Source organism: Aulonocara stuartgranti (assembly GCF_965226115.1).
Source record: "Aulonocara stuartgranti genome assembly, chromosome: 10".
Taxonomy (NCBI): domain Eukaryota; kingdom Metazoa; phylum Chordata; class Actinopteri; order Cichliformes; family Cichlidae; genus Aulonocara; species Aulonocara stuartgranti.
In genome coordinates this window covers 2,304,541-2,324,390 of record NC_138946.1, presented here as the reverse complement: position 1 = coordinate 2,324,390, position 19,850 = coordinate 2,304,541, and the positions used below count along the sequence as shown (strand labels likewise).

At 43.1% G+C, this 19,850-nt stretch overlaps 1 protein-coding gene across 2 annotated transcripts; it reads right to left on the bottom strand.

Moving 5' to 3' along the window:
* Window positions 1-1,977: 1,977 nt before the first annotated feature.
* LOC309715377 (magnesium transporter NIPA2-like) lies at window positions 1,978-19,559 on the bottom strand. 2 transcript variants are annotated; one of them, XR_014279202.1, is made up of 11 exons: window positions 19,317-19,559; window positions 15,243-15,341; window positions 12,837-12,974; window positions 10,570-10,626; window positions 9,608-9,698; window positions 9,327-9,487; window positions 8,636-8,803; window positions 8,186-8,265; window positions 7,348-7,560; window positions 4,326-6,430; window positions 1,978-2,045 (listed from the first exon to the last, which is right to left on the bottom strand). XR_014279202.1 is itself a non-coding variant. In XM_082548439.1 (10 exons), exons 1-10 carry the CDS (start codon window positions 19,354-19,356, stop codon window positions 6,239-6,241), a joined length of 1,239 nt encoding a protein of 412 aa, XP_082404565.1. In that variant the 5' UTR covers window positions 19,357-19,559; the 3' UTR covers window positions 3,466-6,238. The 2 variants fall into 2 exon arrangements, 1 of the variants encoding a protein (XP_082404565.1); XM_082548439.1 differs by lacking the exon at window positions 1,978-2,045 and having other exon boundaries at window positions 3,466-6,430.
* Between the last annotated feature and the right edge of the window lie 291 nt (window positions 19,560-19,850).

Sequence of the window (19,850 nt, the reverse complement as noted above, 5' to 3'; positions counted from 1 at the left end):
AGGCTGGACCCGTTGGCCAGCTACCCTCAGGGTCATTCCACGGTTGATGACATGGTCCACTATTGTAGCTCTGATGTCATCAGCAATTCTATTTCTTACTCTTCCTACCCTTCCTCTCCCCCCTCCTCATCTTCCTCTTGCTCCTCCTTGTCGTCCTCTTCATCCTACTTCTTCACCTCCACGTCCTCTTCCTCGGCCTCCTCTACTTCTCACTCTTTCTGCTCGCTCCATTGTACTCCGCACACACAGCTTACCTGTATTATAGTGCTTAGGCTGATTGCAAAGTGAACTAATTATCTAAAAAAGTTTTCACATGTGAAAGTGTGCCAGACAGTTGGCAAATTAGTGTTAATGATAGCCATACATGTGTATACTTTTGCTAGGAGTGTGTTGGAAATTTGGTAATTGAGTGTTGTGCAGTGAATTGTGCCTACAGTTTTGCAAAGTGTGTGTTACAAAATTGCAAACTGAGTGCAAAGCAGTTTTTGTGCTTTTAGTTTTGCAAACTCAGTGAGTGGTTTTGCTATAAGTCTGAATAGTTTTAGAGATTGTGCTACAAGAATCACAGTTAGGGTTTAAGCATTCAGAAAAAACTGTAATAGTTTGTGTCGTGATCATCAGTGATGTACAGTTCCCGCCAACTCTTCATGCAGATGTGATGAATTCAGAGCCACAAAACATTTCCAACATTTACTGTGGAGCAGACAAAAGGCTTCTCGGGGAGGCTCCTGAATATTCAGGTCAGCGTTCAGTGATGAGGTGAATCCAGGTAAAACACATTTTCCCTTTATTCAATTTCTGAATACTAATTAGCAGCAGCAGCAGGAGATAAAATAAGCTCTCAGTAATCTAAAGTGTGTGTTTCTAACAGTGCTGCAGCTCAGGTGTGTGTGTGTGTGTGTGTGTGTGTGTGTAAGAATGAGAGAGAAATTTCAGAAAGGCTTAGTGATTAAAACTCATTTGAATGCTCAAACACTGCTGTGTTCTTCCCAGCCGCCTGCCTAAGGCTCATAGTTTGTACCACAGCGACACCAAGTGGACGTGGTTGGAATGGATGGAAAAAAGGCAAAAAAAAAAAAAATCCTCACAATCCTACCCTGAGACACATTAACATGATGATATTTAATAAATAAATAAACACAGAAAGAAGCCAGGACTTTATGACTTGTAAACATTCCAGAGTTCTGGACGCTCTGCTGTCCTGGTCCTGTTGCACGTGGATCTCCCAGCAGGAACCAGCAGAGATATTTCATCATTATTATTATTTAATGGGATTTCATGCTTTTCCCTGCCTCAGTGCCGTTACCTTTTTTAACAGAGCTGTATGCATTGCTGATGCACATAAATGTATTTCACGCTTGAGAGAATTAAGCCCCACTTTAACGAAGAGTCAAAACACTGGTTAAGCAGGTTAACACAGGCCTGCACAATTAAAACAGCTTCACTCTAAAAGTTATTTTACAGGTTAAAAAAAAGAACTTTGAGGGTTTTTTTTTTTACACAAACTTTGATCATTTAATCTTTTTGATGTATTGTTTAAATTTTTCTTTTTTTAAAAAAATATTCTCTGGTTCAACTAAATTTTATTGCTTTAAAAATTTTGTCTCTTTGCATTTTTTTCCCCGTAATAACTGTTAATCTTTTTTTTTTTTGCTATAATTTATTTGTTTTATCATTTATAATATTATATAGACTCTCAGAAATTCTATGACACTTTCCCTTTGAAACAGCTGAAAGTGATTATTTGGAAAAAGAAAATTGCTCAAATCAAAAAAAAAAATTATAAATAAAAATCCATTTTTGGAAATCCTGCTAAATAATAAATTCTTGTCAGTATAAACATGCACACGTTGATATATCAGCATCATAAACCATCTGAGCTTATGCTTTGCAATTTAAATTCCTGTGCAGCTTCAGCGAGGACGAGCGAGGAGCCCTCTGACTGCAGGTGGCTGGCTTCCTGTGTGGTCCTCCTGGTGTGGGATAATTGGCCGCCGCGCCCTCGCTGAGGGTTTCCCACAGGAGCAGCATCATGTGGAGGAGGCCTGTTTACACACCAGGTGATGGATTCAGCATCGATCATGCGATTAAAGGATGAGTATAAAACACACAGGGGCACTTTGTCTTCATGTGAACTGATATTATGAATTTAAATAAATGAGTTTAGAGGCTGAACTTAAGATGCTTTTATAACCCACTGCATAACTGTCACCACTAGGGGGCAATGTTTTACCAGTGTATGTACTGCTGTCCTCGGTTCCTCCCAGATTTCCTCAGCAGGCTTTACCTTCCCTCTGTGCTCATAATGACTCAACGTCTCATTTCAAATCCATTGCAACAGTTTACAGAGCAGCTGTAGATGGTTTCACCTTAAAAGCACAACACTAACCACGAACTGTCTAAGACATTTTCCCCACATCACACTCAAAGAAGTAAAAACAGCCTCTCAGCTGTTTTCTCTGGTTATAGTTACACAGTGTAACATTTAGCAGCGACTCCTGGATTTAGCTTCATGCACTGAAACACGGCTGCCCCCCTTATCTGGAAACTATCTTCTGAAAGACAAACTTTGTGTCGCAGATCTTTACAATTAAATGATGTGACATGTTTTAACCCGTAAAACCAAACTGAAAATGTAAAAAAGTCCTTTAGAAATCATTCTAAAGTAAAGCTGGGCCTGTTTCATTTACAGGCATGGAAAGGGATCCAACACTCACGAATATCTCTCGTGAGTGTTGGTGACTGTGCTGCTGCTCAGAGAACCAGGCCTTCGTAGGGAAAAGGTTTGAGTTAAACAACTTTTGCGGTTTAGTTAAAAAAAATGACCTGAAATGCAATTTTTAAATTTTAACAGTTATTAATGACACATCACAGGAAAACAAAATGAAATCCGTTCCCTGCTCATGTTCAGCGATGGCACTGAAGCTTCGGTGGTCCACGGTGGTCTCAGGAGTGACGCAGCACTCCAAACTCTGTATTCCTGAATAACAGGTCCAAAAACATTGGACTGCAGCTTCAGAGGATCCACACGTGCTTCTCCAAAGTGACACAGTTACAGAAACTAACTTAATCAAATGCTAAATCTACTTTTGTACAGCTGAGCCATGTTTTACTCGTTAAACCCTTTGATGATGAGTTCACGGCCTCGATCTATAGTTTCACTTTAATCCAACATGACGCTCATTTATTAACGGGAGACTGCAGACATGAGAGTAGTCTCAGTCTTCACATCTACTCTCCAAAACATGACCAGTGGTTGGTGAGACAATGTCACGGCAGGTCGCTGGACTCAAACACGCCCATCGAGCATGAATGGCATCGTTTCCTTTTATATTTACACAATCTGAAGCTCTGATCCAACATGAGGACCAACTCACCCACCCTGAGTCTGGATGATAAATTAACATCATGGTGAAGGGAAAAAAAAAAAAAAAAAAAAAAAGCGATCCTTTGGTCACAGTTCTTTATTGAAATGTTCAGAGAACACAAAAACAGTGTATTCATAGTAAAACAATCAATAAATACAAACAATAAAACCTGATTATAAAAGCAGTGGTGTGTCCCTTTATCAGAGTTCATATACCTGAACACTCAGAGCGTTTGGATATTTGTTCTTCTGAGCATCACGAGCTGAAACGTCTTCAGCAGCAAGGGCTTCACGGATCATCAGGCAGTGTGTGCATAACGCCTGTGACGAGGCATTCAAGGACACCTCAGAAGTTTAACCCACAGGAGGAGAACTAAACGCTGGGGTACTGAATGACAGCGCGCTACGTTAAAGTTAAAGCACACACTGAGTGACAGTCGCAAACACCTTGTTTGTTTGCTTCATTGACATCAGCCGTCAGCAGAGAGGAGTTCAAAACCAGAGAGCACATGTCGCCCTGCAGAGGAGCGACCCGGCTAACATTAGGAGTTGTTTCTACTTCAATATTTAAAAAAAGACATTTATACAAAACAACAAAAGTCTCTCTGGTTTCAGAGGCCTTTAGTCTGACAGGATCCAGCACTCAGTCAGAAAATTTTCCATCAAACAAAAGAGCGAAACCCTTCCGCTCACTAACAATCCGGTCGTTAAGTGATGACGTGACGAATCCTACTTCCGGGCCTAAAGTAGTCTGCGTTTAATATGGCTTTTGTGTTGTTAACATGTTTAATGTTTTGTATTTTCTTCTATTTGATCTCAAAAAGCTCCTAAAACAGTCAGTGATCACTGCTGACCTCCCTCGGCTTTTATTATCGCTAATCATTTATTTAAGCTCAGTTTTTAAAACCTTAGGATGTAACTACAGCCCAGCCCATGCAGCAGTATATGAATGACTAACCTCGTATTGTGGATGGATTATCTCAGTTGTTCTCCTGGCTGAAGTTTGGTCCTTTTACAGCATCCTGCCATGCGATTACATTTGTTCCTGACCACCGAGAACACTCACGGTAACTTTTATCGAGTGGAAAAAAAGTTATCTTGTTTATATTATGCTAACATAGCTGTGTCGCTAGCGGTCACGTAGCACATCATTATATACCAGCTAGCCCAACTTCAGTAACCCTACAAACGTCACTGCTGTTTAGTTTTCTGTCTTCATTTATGTTGGAAGTGATAGCAGAGCTGTACGTTTTAATTTGTTTCCAAAACCCCGCAGTCAGGACATGCTATATTGTATTTAGATAGAAGCTAGCGAGCTAACTCCCTGCTAACTTCTAACTCCGTTAAATGTCATAAATTCCGTTTTCATGGATGCCTGGATGTTAAACTCAATTGTTACACCTGGTAGAGCAGAACGCTAATCATTTTATTAAAGATGAAAGACTTTAGACAGTCTTTCAACTCTCAGTAATGCCACAGTGATCGTTTGATATATGGACCTGCAGCGGAGTTTAGGCCCAGACACGGCTAGTGACGTCAGACTGAACGACCGGATGACAACGGGAGATAAAAAGAAAAAAATAAAAGTGGTGGAAACATTCAGACAGCTTTAACATGTGAGCAGATGTTTAATCATCATTACATTTTAAATGTGTAATTTTTAACTGTCTAAAATGGAGTTTTTAAAAGAGTGAATAAAATGATGTGGACGTATTATTGCCACGGTTACTCACCCTTTAAAATATTTCTCTGAACAGTGTGTGGGCGGAGTTCCAGGTACTCAGAAGGGGAAAAAAAAAAAAAAAAAAAAAAAGTAGAAACAGTGTTTGTGCAATTACTGTCAGAGCCAGGAGGGGGAGACGGTGGTTTGTGCAGCATCACAGCCACAGACGGGTGAACAACATGGATTATGTGCTTCTGATGAAATGTTTCTCATGATTTACTTGATGCAATAAGAGGTTTTTTGTTTGGGAGCAACAGAAACTCAGAAACACACAAACATCTGACATCAGGATCAAATTTAGAAATTTCCTGTGAATACAGAATGTAAATGATTAGACTCAGAGGCCAGAACTCCCAGAACAGCAGCTCTGATTCTGAGAATCTCCTTGAGTGTGTTGATCTCCAAGTAAATAATTTCTGATGAAGACACGCCCAACGTTTCATATTTAATAAAAACAGATTCTCTCACACGCCACACTTCAGCCTGCTCTGTGTGTGTCATCACTTATTCAGAGCTCGGTGTCAGATCACACGTCCACAACATAAACACCTGAGAAGCGATGACCAGCTCGGGCGCTGAGCTTTAAAACGAGGAGCGTCTCACAGATGGCCGGTTTTCCTCTTTTCATGGATTTGTCTGCAAAAAACCACAACAACACCCACCGTAACGCCTGCACAAAGGCACCATTCAAGTTTTCAGACGCTGAATTTGACCGTAAATTCAGAAAAATATTGTTTCTGATATGCAGTAACTTCATTGATTGACCTTCATTTACTCAACACTAAGCAGCAGAGAACAGCTGCTCAGAGTACTTTTCACATGTCTGTGGGCAGTCTGCAGTATTTATACTGCTTTTTGTATCTCAGCCGCTGTTTTGCATCTTTTTGCATTTTGTGGCTCTTTGTATTTAAAGTGACTCTGCTAATGCAAAGAGAGTGGAATGGACTAAAAGTCAGCTTCTGTTTTCAGTAATGATCTTTCATATTTATCTAAACGTCACGTTTGTGATAATCTGAAGAGTAACAGTGAGTTTAGTGTGAGCTGGATCGCCGTCAGACTGGAGGCCGTTTTAGAACGTTCTTTAAAGTGCAGATCATTACAGTAACAGTCAGAGCGAAGTCTGAACCTGAGTCTCCTCCTCCTCTTCCTTAGCTGATGATGAAGACTCTCGGTCCCTCCTCTCTCATTGGGGGAAGGCTCTCGATCACCATGTTGTCCATCAACCCGTACTTGTCTTCTTTTTTACTCCTTCCTCCTCCTCCATTGGTTACAACCTGCTGGTTAAGCTCCTCCCTCTCCACTGGCTGTGAGAGCTGAATGGTCAGCTCCTTCATCGTCATCTGCATCAAAAGACAAAGTATTTGAGTGACCTCAACAACCCTTTGAGGCTGAAACATGTAAAAGTGTTACTGCATCTAAATGCTAACATCAGCCTCGCTAACGTGTTTACCAACAGAAAATATCTGAATACTCAGGAACCCCAACTTCCTGTTTCATAGGCGTGCTCATGTAGCTGCCCAGAATGAGCCTTGCTGAGCTGCTGGCTAAAAGAAAAGTCTGAAAAAGATCTGGAGAACCTCACTAATTAGTGGCAAACTGGCTAGAACTGTTTCTGGGATGTTGATAGTCTTCTTGGAGCCACTGGGTGTGATGCTGGGGTCTCCATCTCTGAGGAGACTTTAACACTGATGTGGGTGACGATGGATAGAACTGGAGGAGTGCCCTGCTCAAACTAAACCAGAACTGGTTGTGTTTATTGGCTTTGTGTCATCACAGATTAGCTGCTCGACAATAAGGTGGCTGTAAGGGAAGCAGGTATCAGCTTAGGTCAAAGGTCAGGGGTGGACTTTATCTGCAGCTGTACGTCTTGTACACTCGTCATATGTCTTGTAGTCTTAGCATCGAAACATTTGCTACAGAAGGCTAATGATGTAAGACTCAGACTGAGGGGTCTGTGTTAGTTTTTCATGTACTGAACAATCAGTTGGTCCCATTTCATGTTTTTTCAGTTGATGCAACATATGGCACACATATATGTATGCCATCCATGTTTGCCAGGTTTCTGACACTGACAAACTCAACACTGCAGTCCTTTTTATGCACATTTTATTACAGTTCCAAAGTGAGAACATCGCCGTCAAAGCAGAGCAGAGCTGCAGGATGTATTCAATGTGTGACAGGTCCTCTGAAGAAGGAACTGTTCAAAATCTCACTGAGATGATCGGAATTTTAACAATAATGCAGACGGACCACCGACCTGCAGCTCTCTGAAAAGGTGCAGCATGGCCACGCCCACCACGATGACCACAAAGGATCCCAGAGTTGTAACGATGTCGATGGTCGACATGCTTCTCCACTCCTGGAAGAGGATGATGGAGGTGGATAGAACCACGGAGGTGAAGAGGACGTAGTAGATGGGATAAACCAGCAGGGTGTTGAAGATATCCAGAGACTTGTTCAGGTAGTTTACCTGGAGACAGGCACAAGGACAGGGAAGTCACACAAGTCCTGTGGCAGAAACATAAAGCATGTTTGTGTTTGTCCTGGGATCCATACATGTCAGCGATGCCTCTGAGAACACACTGAAGGGTGGGAAATTTCTGTTTTTCAATATATCATGGACAGGGTGTGTGTGTGGATGTTTAGGTTCTTTTCACTTGTGTTTATGTTGTGTGTGTAGTTATTTGGTGTCCTTCAGTGGGTGTTTGATCACTTCAGGGTCATTTTCTCTGCTGGTGTTTCTTTATGTATACATTTCTATGGAGATGACGCTGTTAGCTGTTACTCACTTTCATTATGCAAACACTAGAAATCCTGCATTGTGCCTTGGATGTGAGCTGATATCTGATGGAAAGTTACTTCATGTGTATTCATCCAAAAAGTTACAGATTTCTGCCCAAATGCTGAAGAGCCCTTTCAGATGAACAGTTTGTTTTGTGGAAACACAGATCAACAGGGATCCATCTAAAGGGAGGACGCAGCTGAAGCCCAAACATCTCCGGCCCAGCCATTCATCACTGCGTGCTTTACCATTAAACAATAATACAGCTGAGAAACAGAGATAAGGGCCGGACAAACAGACCTGTGAAACTTACCTGTGTTACTATGGAGACGATAAGCGTTGCCAGCAGGATCCAGGTGAGAGGATTAGCAAGGACGGAAAGATCATAAAACACTGAAGATAAAGAGAGAACGCACACGTGATTTAATAACAGCAGCAGCCTTACAAAGGAGACATTTTATTTAAACAGTGATATTTTTCTATCAAATACAGATCCAGAAAAAAACAAAAAGTCTGAATTTGGAGACATCCTTGTTCATGTGTGTATGAGGCGTGATACTGTGTATTCATCTTTAAGACAGTGATGAGGGAGGGTTTTTAAAAAGTTGAATTGATTTTCCTGAGAATGAGCCATGTGACTCAAAGGAAACAAATAAAATGCAAAGAAAAGAAGTAGAAAATCAGAACATCAGCATTGTCTTTCACAGAGCAGGAAAAACGCTTTTCTCTGCAGCACGGGCACGCCCGCTTCTCTCTCACTTACCTGTGTTGATGGCGATGGCGAGGCCTTTCACCGAGGAGACAGTGAACGTGCCGAGCAGCGAGCAGATGCCGATGTAGACGAGGATGTTGGACTGACCGAAGCGAGGACAGCAATACAGCACGAGCACCGCACACAGCACCAACACCAACGCCACATACACCAGAAAACCTGCACACGCACACACACAGGACGGATGATAAGAAAACAGATTCTGACACAGAAACATGGATTTCTGCTCCTCACTTCACATCTGAACTGATAAAAAGTTGCTCTGCACCAAAGCTGAGGCTCAGGTGTTACTATGACGATAAGCCAGCCTCACATCTGTATCAGTGTGCCTGCATCTAGACTCTGGATCAGTGAGATAACACTGCTGACATCATGGTAAAATGACATCACCGGGCTGTCATTTTCAGCCGTCCAACCTTCCAGCTCGCCTCTGTGGCCTTACAGAAGGCTACGCAGTGACCTCTGGGGCTGACCAAGACGTCAAAATACAAAAACTGCAGTTTCTCTAATGTCCACTTGAGGCAGCATCCTGAAGTAATTCAGTCCTCATATGAGTCTTTGTGGGGGTCAAGTGCTGAACTGAAAACAATGATGTGAACTAAAGTTTCCTTAAAAAAACGAACTAACTGAAGCTCGACGACCGAATGCTCTGAGTTTGAGATAGTAGAGCGACCCCTCTCACCAGGCTCCAGCAGCTTGTTGGTCATCTCCCGTAGTGATGTCACTTCCTGTTCCTGTGGGGCATGGATAACCAACAGGATGCTTCCTAGCACACACAGCAGACAGCCAAGCTTCCCCACAATGTTCAACACCTCCCCCAGCAGGTAGGAGGACAGAACTGCACTGCAGAGCACACAGGACTTCACGTTAGCCTTGATACGGGCCACAGAAGGAAATTCAAGGACAAACATGCTGCTTTAAAACACAAACATAACGGAATTTAAATTTACAAACTAGAGCTACCTGATGAGGACACTCAGGGCGCCCAGCGGAGTCACCAGCGTGGCCGGAGCAAACATGTAGGCAGCGAAGTTGCAGACTTCTCCTGCTCCCACTGCAGAGGAAAAGAAAATCACTGCTGACAGCAACATAGGAACTATTTTTAATCACTCGAACATAAACCGAAATTTGAATAAGATCCAGGATGAGTTTAGCTGAAGGGAACTGCTGTTTAGCTCCATCACACGAGAGAAAAATACAGAACAGAGTAAAGCTGTTCGATATAACGATATATATCGGATGACGATATAAAAACATTTATCGTTTCCTATCACGCTGTCGTTTGTTTCGTGGTGTCGCAAAATAAACTGTTTACAGCAATGTTTTCACCGTTTTGATGGTCACTGTAGTGGTTATATTCATTTCTCTCTTTCTCTTAATTTAATAACCACACTACGGACGGACAAGCGCCTGCTTTTACGTGTCGTCGTTAGCAACAACGACGGTAAAACCATTGCGTTGCTCCGCGTGTCCGCTTGTTTGTTTTCCATGTAAACCTTTCACAATAAAGCTCAAGATCCTGTTGAGACTTTTCAAAATAAACTGAGTCACGTGAAAGAGGATGCAGAGAGTTTACAGAGGAGAAAAGAGCCGTCAGGTGCTAAAAAATAAACCTTAGACTCAAACTTTGAAAGGAAACGGCGGCCGTTACAACTTATGTCCAAAAATGTATCGTTTCATGCATCTGTTAAAACACTCGACTGCAGCTACACGACGCCCAGCTGGGAAAAAAACATGCAAGTCGAGTTGCCTGAGATTCACAGAATTTACAGAAAATGTTACATTTTTGTGATTTATATCGTAGCCGTTTACTTTCGTGACAGATTTGTATACATGTCACATCCTAAACTAACAGCTGTTGGCTGTGCTTGTACTCCAGCCACAGAACTGTGGATCAGAAAATTAGATGGAACTGAAACTCTTACTGGTTAACAGGCCTCCCCACCACAGCCAGTCCTTCAGGTAACCATGGCCTCCGTCACCTACAGAAACACACACAGCACAATCAGCACGATGCTCCACCTCATTTACCTGAAAACCGAAACTTGTCTTTGTATTTAGAGACCATTATATCCGCATTTAGAGAGAGACTAGGATACCAGTCCTAAAGTAAATTTACAAACTATAAAAATATGTCGACAATCTGTCCCCCCACACCTTCCTATAAATATATCAAACATAGAAACGTCTGAAACTGGCTCATCCAAGTCAGGAAATCTTTGTTTTCCTCCTTTTTTTCCATCTTTAACACATTTCATCACTAAATTATAGAATAGATCTTTATTGTCACAAGAACAACGAAACAGTTTGGCATCTCTCCGTAAGCAGCATGTAGATTTTTTACAGTAAAATTCCTTTAGAATAAGAGAAACCAAAAAATAAACTTAAAGTTCAGTCTGTAGGTACATACATACCTAAACAGCGAATGTGTGTAATGACGCAAGTATCTACACAGATATGTACAAGTTATATATGTCATATAAAAGAGCAGGTGCAGTGTAAGGAGCAATATAAAAATCTTGGAACCAGTTCAGGGAGGAAGCATCAGCACGTCCATAAACCAGAGGCTGTAAACAGGAAGTCTGTTAAAAATCCCATCTGCCACACAGCGAGCCTCCTTTACAGGCTATGGAACAAATTCAAGGACAAATGTGCGGCTTTAAAACCTTAGCCTGATCCATCCTCCAAACATTCATTCACTCTCAGAGACAAACATCAGCAAGCTCTTCATAGAAGAGAAAACCCACCAAACCCACAGTCTTAATTATTCTAATGAACATCGATTCTTCCAAAATGAGTTTAGTTCCCAAAACTCAGACCTGCAGATGTCAGATGCCGTTCTCAGACTTCATGTTTGCTTTTAACGCGTTTTTTTTCCAGTATATAAAATTTAATTTACTGGCAGATTTACTCTACATGTACTTTGTGAATTTTCAGAGTCACAGAACCTGAACCTTCTGTGTTTTTTAAAACACTGTGGCGGCGAGCAGACCTGAAACAACCACAGTGTGACACAGATAGCAGCGAGGGAATAACAGAAACTCTGAGAGTGATGATTCAGACATGATCTGTGATACTCATGAGCTCGTCTGTCACGCTATACATGAGTCGTTGCACAGTCCTTGGGCAAGACACTTCACCTGCCGCCTACTGGTGATGGCCAGAGGGGCCGATGGCGCGATATGGCAGCCTCGCTTCTGTCAGTCTGCCCCAGGGCAGCTGTGGCTACACCTGTAGCTGCCTCCACCAGTGTGTGAATGTGAGAGTGAATGAATAGTGGCCTTGAAAAGCGCTATATAAATCCAATCCATTATTATCATCATCATCGTCATTATTATTATTATTATTATTATTATTATTATTAGGGCTGTTTGATATAACGATATATATCGGATGACGATATAAAAACATTTATCGTTTCATTTTATGCTATCGTTTGTTTCGTGGTGTCACAAAATAAACTGTTTACGGCAATATTTTTTCACACGCGATGGTTTTACCGCGTGTCCACTTGTTTATTTTCCCCATGAACCTTTCACAATAATGCTCAAGATCCTGTTGAGACTTTTCAAAATAAAAATAATCACGTGAAAGAGCATGCAGAGAGTTTACAGAGGAGAAGCAAAAAAGAGCCGTCAGGTGCTAAAAAGTAAACATTAGACTCAAACGTTAGAACAGGCTTTTCCCCGCAGCACGCCGTGTAATAAATACTCACAAAGAAAAAAGCGGTCATATCGCACAGCCCTTATTATAATTATAATTATAATTATAATTATAATTATAATTATAATTATAATTAGTAGTAGTAGTAGTAGTAGTAGTAGTAGTATCATCCACCCCGAGAGCACCTGAAACTGATATCACTTCCTGGAAAGTCAGAAAGTCATTACATAGGAGGGAGAAGAGCACTGGAAGCAACAGCGACTCAGAGTGGGAGGTGAGTGAGTTCCTGTAGTGGTGGTAAAGGTCAACGGTCTCATCTAAAATATCAATAAACACTCCAAATATAATATTGACCTCGAAGATTAAACAGACAAAGCTGCCCCTCCCTCCTCAACCGATGCATTTACTGGGAACTATTTTCAATTTTGGATGAATCCACATGTGGTCTTGCCATGAATACTAATAGCATCAGGGCTGAGCCCGGATAAACCTTATAAGTCAAACATCAGAAACACCTGACTCTGCTCACCTGCTCTGGTGTGTCCGTTGTTGGCCAATCGGAGGAGGGCTTTCTTCTTGAGAATGACACTCCCACCAATCAAGAAGGCCGACAGCAGGGCGAGGGTCAGGCCCAGCCACAGGTTGTAGGTGCTGTTTGACTGTACATCTGGAGACAAACACGACGTCACTGAGTGTGTGTTTATCAGGGTGTGTGTGAACCTCAGACTGTGTGTTTATCAGCGTTACCACACCACGCAAATGCTGCCCCACACATACAGGTCTGAGGTAAACTGGCACCACAGCTGGTGGGGAAGCCTCTTGAATTTCCATCTAATAAACTAGTGGTGGCTGTCCAATAAGAAGTGGCCCTGGGGTCATTAACCCACTTTACCCATCAGACCTCTGTGACACACTGCCCCACTCCATCATGTGAGCACAACAGGACACCTTAGCTCATGTGACGAGCTCCTAAGACTGGCAGAGTCATATTATCCGAGCAGAGCCCGCCGTCTGAGAGAGCAGCGCTTACTCACAGTTCCTGAAGTTTCTATAGAAACGGAGGCAGAGCCTTCAGCCGTCAGGCCCCTCGCATGGAACCAGTCTGGATTCAGGCGACACCCCCTCCACTCTCTGAGGCTTCATTGTTTTATAGGCAGGGCTGAATCAGGTGACCGTGAACCCTAAACCAGTTATGCTGCAGCGGGCTTAGAGTGCTAAGGGACCTCCCATGATGCACTGGGAATTTCTTCTACGCTCCTGTCTCTTTGTCCCCAGGTGTTTTTACGGCGCTTCGCTCTGTCAGTAAGTTTTGCATCTCTGTGCTCTTCATTCCCCCCGCTCACTGAGCCTGGCTCTGTTGGAGGTCACCGTCACTAAAAGCTGTTGCTATTTCAGCTGTGAGGTGACTGAATGTTCAAAGATGAAGAGCTGACACTGATGCTATTGTTTCATTTAGAAAAATAACCTGTACCGTGCACACACACATACAGAAAGACACCCCACCCACCGATATGCATATGTGGCCTCTGCTTGTGCACCTGATCTCGCTCACAGCGGTGATGGTCACGCTTTAGTTCACCTGAACGAGTCTGTGCTGCGTCCGACTTCCTCCTCCATTGTCTGTACTGAGGAAGTGTGGAGTAACCTTCCTCTCTCTGCTTCTCTCTTGCTATTTGATCTACTCCATGTTTGGTCTGCTCATCATCTTCAACTGTGCTTCGGTGTGCTTGGACACATCCTGCCTGTCAGGCTACCACGATGCCAACACTGACGTGACAGATACAGTTACACACGTCCTGTGGAGTTCATTTCCTTGTTCCTCGTGTTACATCTGATCTGCTACACAGTTAACCCTGATAGTGCGAGGAACCGATCACTTCCTGGAAAGACAGTTTCAGGAACTCGTCTCCAGAGACACGGAGAACAATGGAGACAACAACACAATCAAACAGTCATTAAAGTTGCAGCTCATTAGCTTCCTGTAGGGGAAACTTCTAATGACATCATCCACAATGTCAACAAATAAAGAATGATTTTTTTCTTTCCCAATAAAGGTTTTTCATCTTGGAAACACTTGTGCATATAAACATTAGCACAAGCATTGGCCACTGCATCCTTCGAGTCTGTGTGTAACCTGAAGTCTGTCAGCAGTAATCAGGATTCTCATACCTGAACTTATTTGGGCTTGTTAGTTTATCATGTTTGCTAATACTCATAAACTAACAGCGTTACAGCTAAATACATAACATGACTAAACATGGAGGCTTTACCCTTTTTAAACAGATTCTGATTCACTCTAGACAATGATAATATTTCCGTGGTGGGCGCAGCTCTACCAATCATTGGGTTGGTGGTTCGGTCCTGTACGTGCTAAAGTATCCTTGAGCAAGCTGGTGAACCCCGAGTTTCTCTCCGATGTGCTCGTCAGAGTGTGACTGGGTGAAGGAGGCGTGTCGTATAAAAGACTGAGTGCTGAGGTGGAAACGCTACAATGAGAAAATAGTGCATTTTTATTTTTCTCACAAAGAAAAAGGCCGACGACACAGAGTGTGTTAACTCCTTTAGACAAACAGATTATTTGTGGACCCCCTCCCCCCCTTAAACACTGGCTGATGAGTGGAAAATCCACTCATCAGCGCCTCATTCGGCTAATTTAACCTGCAGCTGTTGTTTACCTGTTGTCTCAGGTTTCCGGCACAGCACTGCTGACTCAGCAACACTGTAGTCATGGGCAACTAAGAACTATGTGAAAGTGTCAGATATCAGATTATTATTCTGAAGAAAGACTCGATGGATGAGACTGACGTGAGCCCTGACAACCATCAACACACAACAACGAATCTTTAAACACACTGATATTTAACCCTAAACAAACTCCTCGTGCCCACTTACACAGGAATGTGTGTGTGTGTGTGTGTGTGGGGGGGGGGGATACCTGTCTGTGTGCCATTGCTCAGGTGTGTGTTAATCAGCGTTTCTCCAGTGACCAAACACACTGTGAACTGAGAGCCACACCACAACCTCACCGCCGACCCTGCAGAGACACAAACGCGACACATTTTTACATCCTTTATGTTTCAGCTAATTATTTATTTTTTACTGATTACAGCCGCGTCCATGGAAGCACTCTCGTTAACCAAAGGTAGTTGAAGCAGGAGCGTCCGGCAGGCTGAATTTAGCAACAGTGACATCATTAAAAAGACACTCAAATGCGTTTTATTTTGAAGATTTAAACACTGCTAACAAACATTGAAAACAACTTTCCCAAAGCTCTGGGAGCTGCACGGCTCTGGGGTAAAACACAGGCGTGACTTTCACCAGTCCAAGATGGCGGAGCTTGACTCTGTCTGCGTGAAAGACTCAGCGGAGACGTCAGCGGTGGGACAGTATGAGACAGTCTGCTCCAGCACCAGCTAGTCGGCTGTGACTGAACTTTCAAAGTAAAATTCTTGGATAAATACAGAGTCTCATAAATACAGAGCAGTGTGCTCTGAACTTCAATTTTCCACATGAACTCCTCAAAGCATGTTTCAAACATAAAACAAGACGGTGGACAAAACACAGCAGAGAGAGGACGCTGCTGTGTCTGAGCTGAAGTGTTCAGGAAGCTGTGGAGAAATGTATGACTCCCCAAAGAAAGACTGTGACAGCACATGACCCTGGGTGTTTCTATCACTGGATCGATTAGTTTTCATCATAAATAAATTTAATAAATTAAATGAATTACATTTTAAAGGCAAAAACCAAACAGGGGAATTTTTCAGCAGCAGAAGAAAACAGATGGATAGTGTGAATAATCGGGCACTCCTTACAGGACAACAGGAGCTCTGTTTTAAACAGCATTCACATCAGGAAGCGTCTCCGGGGCGTATGGTTCGAAGACGCAGCTGCAGGCGTGTAACACTGACCCGACCGTTGTGCTGCTGCAGTAACAACACGCAGCGGAGAGGACGAGTAAAACCAGGCAGAGCAGTTTAATATTTACACTGTCAACAGTGAGCGCTCGTACACGCGGGCCACCATAAAACACACCCCACAGCAGTGTAGGGGACAGATCAACAGCAAGCGCAGAAAAACAGTGTTTGGATTTTAGACTCAGGATGTAATTAAGAGACAATTAAATACAACAAAATCAAAAATACTGAGAGGGAGAAACACGGACGTCAAGGTCAAATCCTCACAACACACTCGGGCCAAATTATGGAAAAACGGAACTGATTTTGAGGAAAGAAAGAAAAAAAAAAAAGGCAGAAATTTAGCTAAAAGCCACACGAACATTCACATTTCCCTATTGGCCATGAATTAAACAAAATAATTGTCCATCTTACGATGCTTTTACATGATGCCAAGCTGTCTGTTTCTATGGCGCTTCCTCAAAACAGCAACTTTTATCTAATTTGGCCTGAATTACAGGAGCAGGCCAGCATCCCTGAACAGCAGCCGGCTGCTTGGATTTTAAGGTCCGGACTCTTCTACTGCGAAGCTGTGTGGATTCTCTGTCAGCCCCATGGCTTCACAGTAGAAGAGTCCAGATGTTGGGCCGGGCTGCCTACGGCTCAGCGCTTTCGCCAACATCTGGAGCATGACGAAACCCAAAATGTAACAACGATGAGCCGGGACTGCCGAGCAGCTAGACTCCTCCACCACACAGGAACGGGACAACATTTACTCATAAAAGTCCAGCAGCTGCTCTCCTCAGCTACAGCTGTTTATGGGCTGATGTTAAAAGACCACACAGTGGGAAACATCTACTATCTAGAATCTATCATAAGATAATATCCATCTGAATAGAGCCCAGAGAAATGTGTGAAAACAGCGAGATCAAACCGAGCTGCTGTGAGATATAATCAAAGAGTTTCATCAGGAAATACGAGAACATAAATTTCATGTTCATCAGAGCAGGTGCGCTCAGTCTTCCATCATATTTCTGAGATTTGCATCATAAAAGCTCAGCACGGGCTGGAAATCATTAACAGCAGCCTCCATGACTCAAGCTGAACATGATGATGGGAACTAAGCTGAGCTGAAGCATAGAAAACAAACAGAAGTACAACTGCTGCTTGTTTCTGTGCTGATTATTACCCAGCTAACACACAAAGTGTGTTCCTGCAGTGTTGATAATGTCAGTTATTGCCTTCAAATATATCTGTGACCGAGTATCTCCAGGTCACTAATCCAAGGAGCCGGGAAAGAAAAGCGATCAGATTCTTTAAGTTTGTTGGAGATGCTTCATCCCAGAAGCTTCTTCAGTTCTGAAACCAAATGGAGCAGAGTCCCAGGGACTTAAGCCTGAGTGGGAGTTGACCCTTAAGAGTGATTCATCAAATGATTCAATGTGTGAAAATGGGTGTGGGTCATTGTCAGCAGAGGTTTCAGGTGAAACTATTGTGAGACCTTGCCTCACTCTGTCATGTGACTTATTGAGAACACTTGAGCCAGGATGTGAGTGGGCGTTAAGGCGTCTGGGAGGCATCTCAAAACCACCTGTCTTCTCTGTCCAAAATGTGAACATCCTCGTAGAGTGACCTTTGACCTTTAGATGTACAGCCGAGGTGGCTCTTCTAGGTTCTCCCATGTGTTTATGAAGTGTTGGGTTTCTGTAGAGGTCTGAGCTCTCCTTGCTGCGCTGCACAGGATACTATTGCTGCCACAAACGATTATTTTGATAGTCGACTAATCAGATCATCATCCATTGTACTTAAAACGTACAGCTTATTGCACCAGCATGTATCTGCTCTTATATAACCATCACTAGCTTACAGCTTGAAGTGTTTAAGGTCTGTGCTAACTAAAAATAAAGACAAGATGGTAGTTTATTAAATTTTAATTAAATGTGCAGATTGTTTCGGTGAAGTTTAATAAACTCACCGGTTTACTCAGGAACAAATAAAATACTGAAAAAAAGCCAAACAATAACATGTTTAAGTTCTCTAAGTGACTTATATATCATGTTTAACCTGAGTAGCGAAAGACGGCGGTGGGTTTGAAAATGATTTGCGGGGAGTCCGGTGCTCTCACGGCGCTAGTTAGCCTTGCCCCCGGCTCGCTATCGAGCTAGTGGGTAACAGACGTCTCCGAAAACGTCGGAGCGCTTTTGAAAATATGTGGTGTCCTGATAAACTGAGCAGATATTTGAGGTTTACACAGCTACATTCTCGCCTGAAAATATGTTAAACGTTTATTTTGTGACCCAGAAAGAATAATAAGAGTAATATTAAAACTAACTAGCTGCCGCCATTGTTGGAAACTGAGCTGGGCTGCGCTATGAATTCTGGGACACAGCTTCTTCTTCTTCTGGGTTTAACGGCAGCTGGCATCCTTGTACATGCAGTGCTGCCATCTTCTGTTTCAGTCCGTTATTACACTCTTAAATCCTGCTATTATTCCTGCGTCTTTTGTGAGCTTACAAAGCTTCAAACGACGCGTCGACTATTAAATCAGTCGTCGACGATTTTGATAGTCGACGTAATCGTGGCAGCCCTACAGGATACACCACCAGCTCTGGTCTGAGGGTGTGGCTGGGTCTGAGGTACACTGGGATGTCGTGTTTGGAGAACACTGAGTTTCTCTGATTAACCTGCTACATAACAGATGATAGTGCTGTCCCAGTGTAAGTGAAGAAGCTCCTCAGAGAGGAGAACAATCTTCAACAAACTTCAACAAGTCTGTGGCTGTTCTTCTCAAGCTCCTCAGAATTGTGACAGAACACCAGAGATGATGGCAGCTAAACTACAACTGAGCTCCACAGCAAGTTTACACGCTGGATTTATTTTTGATCAACTATTTGTCAATCTCTCTCTCCCGCTGTCTCTCTCACACACAGAGCAAACACTCGTGGAAACGCCCCTGTCCATCAGGCTGAGGAGAAGGAGCAGTTTTCCGGATCGTTGTGAGTCATTTTTAAACAGAGCGCACCCGCACTCTGCACTCGTTTCCTGCTCCACAAACAAACACCTGACTGTGACACTGACACACACACACACACACACTCTTCTTTCTGACTTCTTACCGTTTGTGCACGTCTCATTGCTCAGGTGAACATCTCGCATCGTGCTGCTTTGTTGAGGCTTTCACAGAACCGGAAGTAGCCTGCGGACTCTGCGCATCCACAGAACTCAAATTAATTGTCCGGAGATGTTCAGAAAGCGAGCGACAGCGTCGCAGCCAGCATGGAACCCGCAGCCCCGTCACGGAATCAGCGGAACAACGACTGAAAGCAGCGGGGCAGGTGAACACCTGACCCCGCCCTGCCGGCACGAGCCGGTCCCGCCCTACACAGGCGGAGCAAACTCAGCAGAGGCCCGGGGCAAAAATGCGCCGTGGGGCCCCAGTTTCTATGATTTTCAATTGATTTAAGTATTAAGTAGTATTTTGAAACTTATTTGATTCCTTCAAAGTCAATAGATTGAGCTGACAGTCAAGTGATAATAATGCTAAATATTTCAAACTATGTTTCTTATTGGCATTATTTGAATTGACAACATGGGAATTCTAAATATTCCCATACTTGGACCTCTGACCTCTTCTTCAAATGAGGTTAACT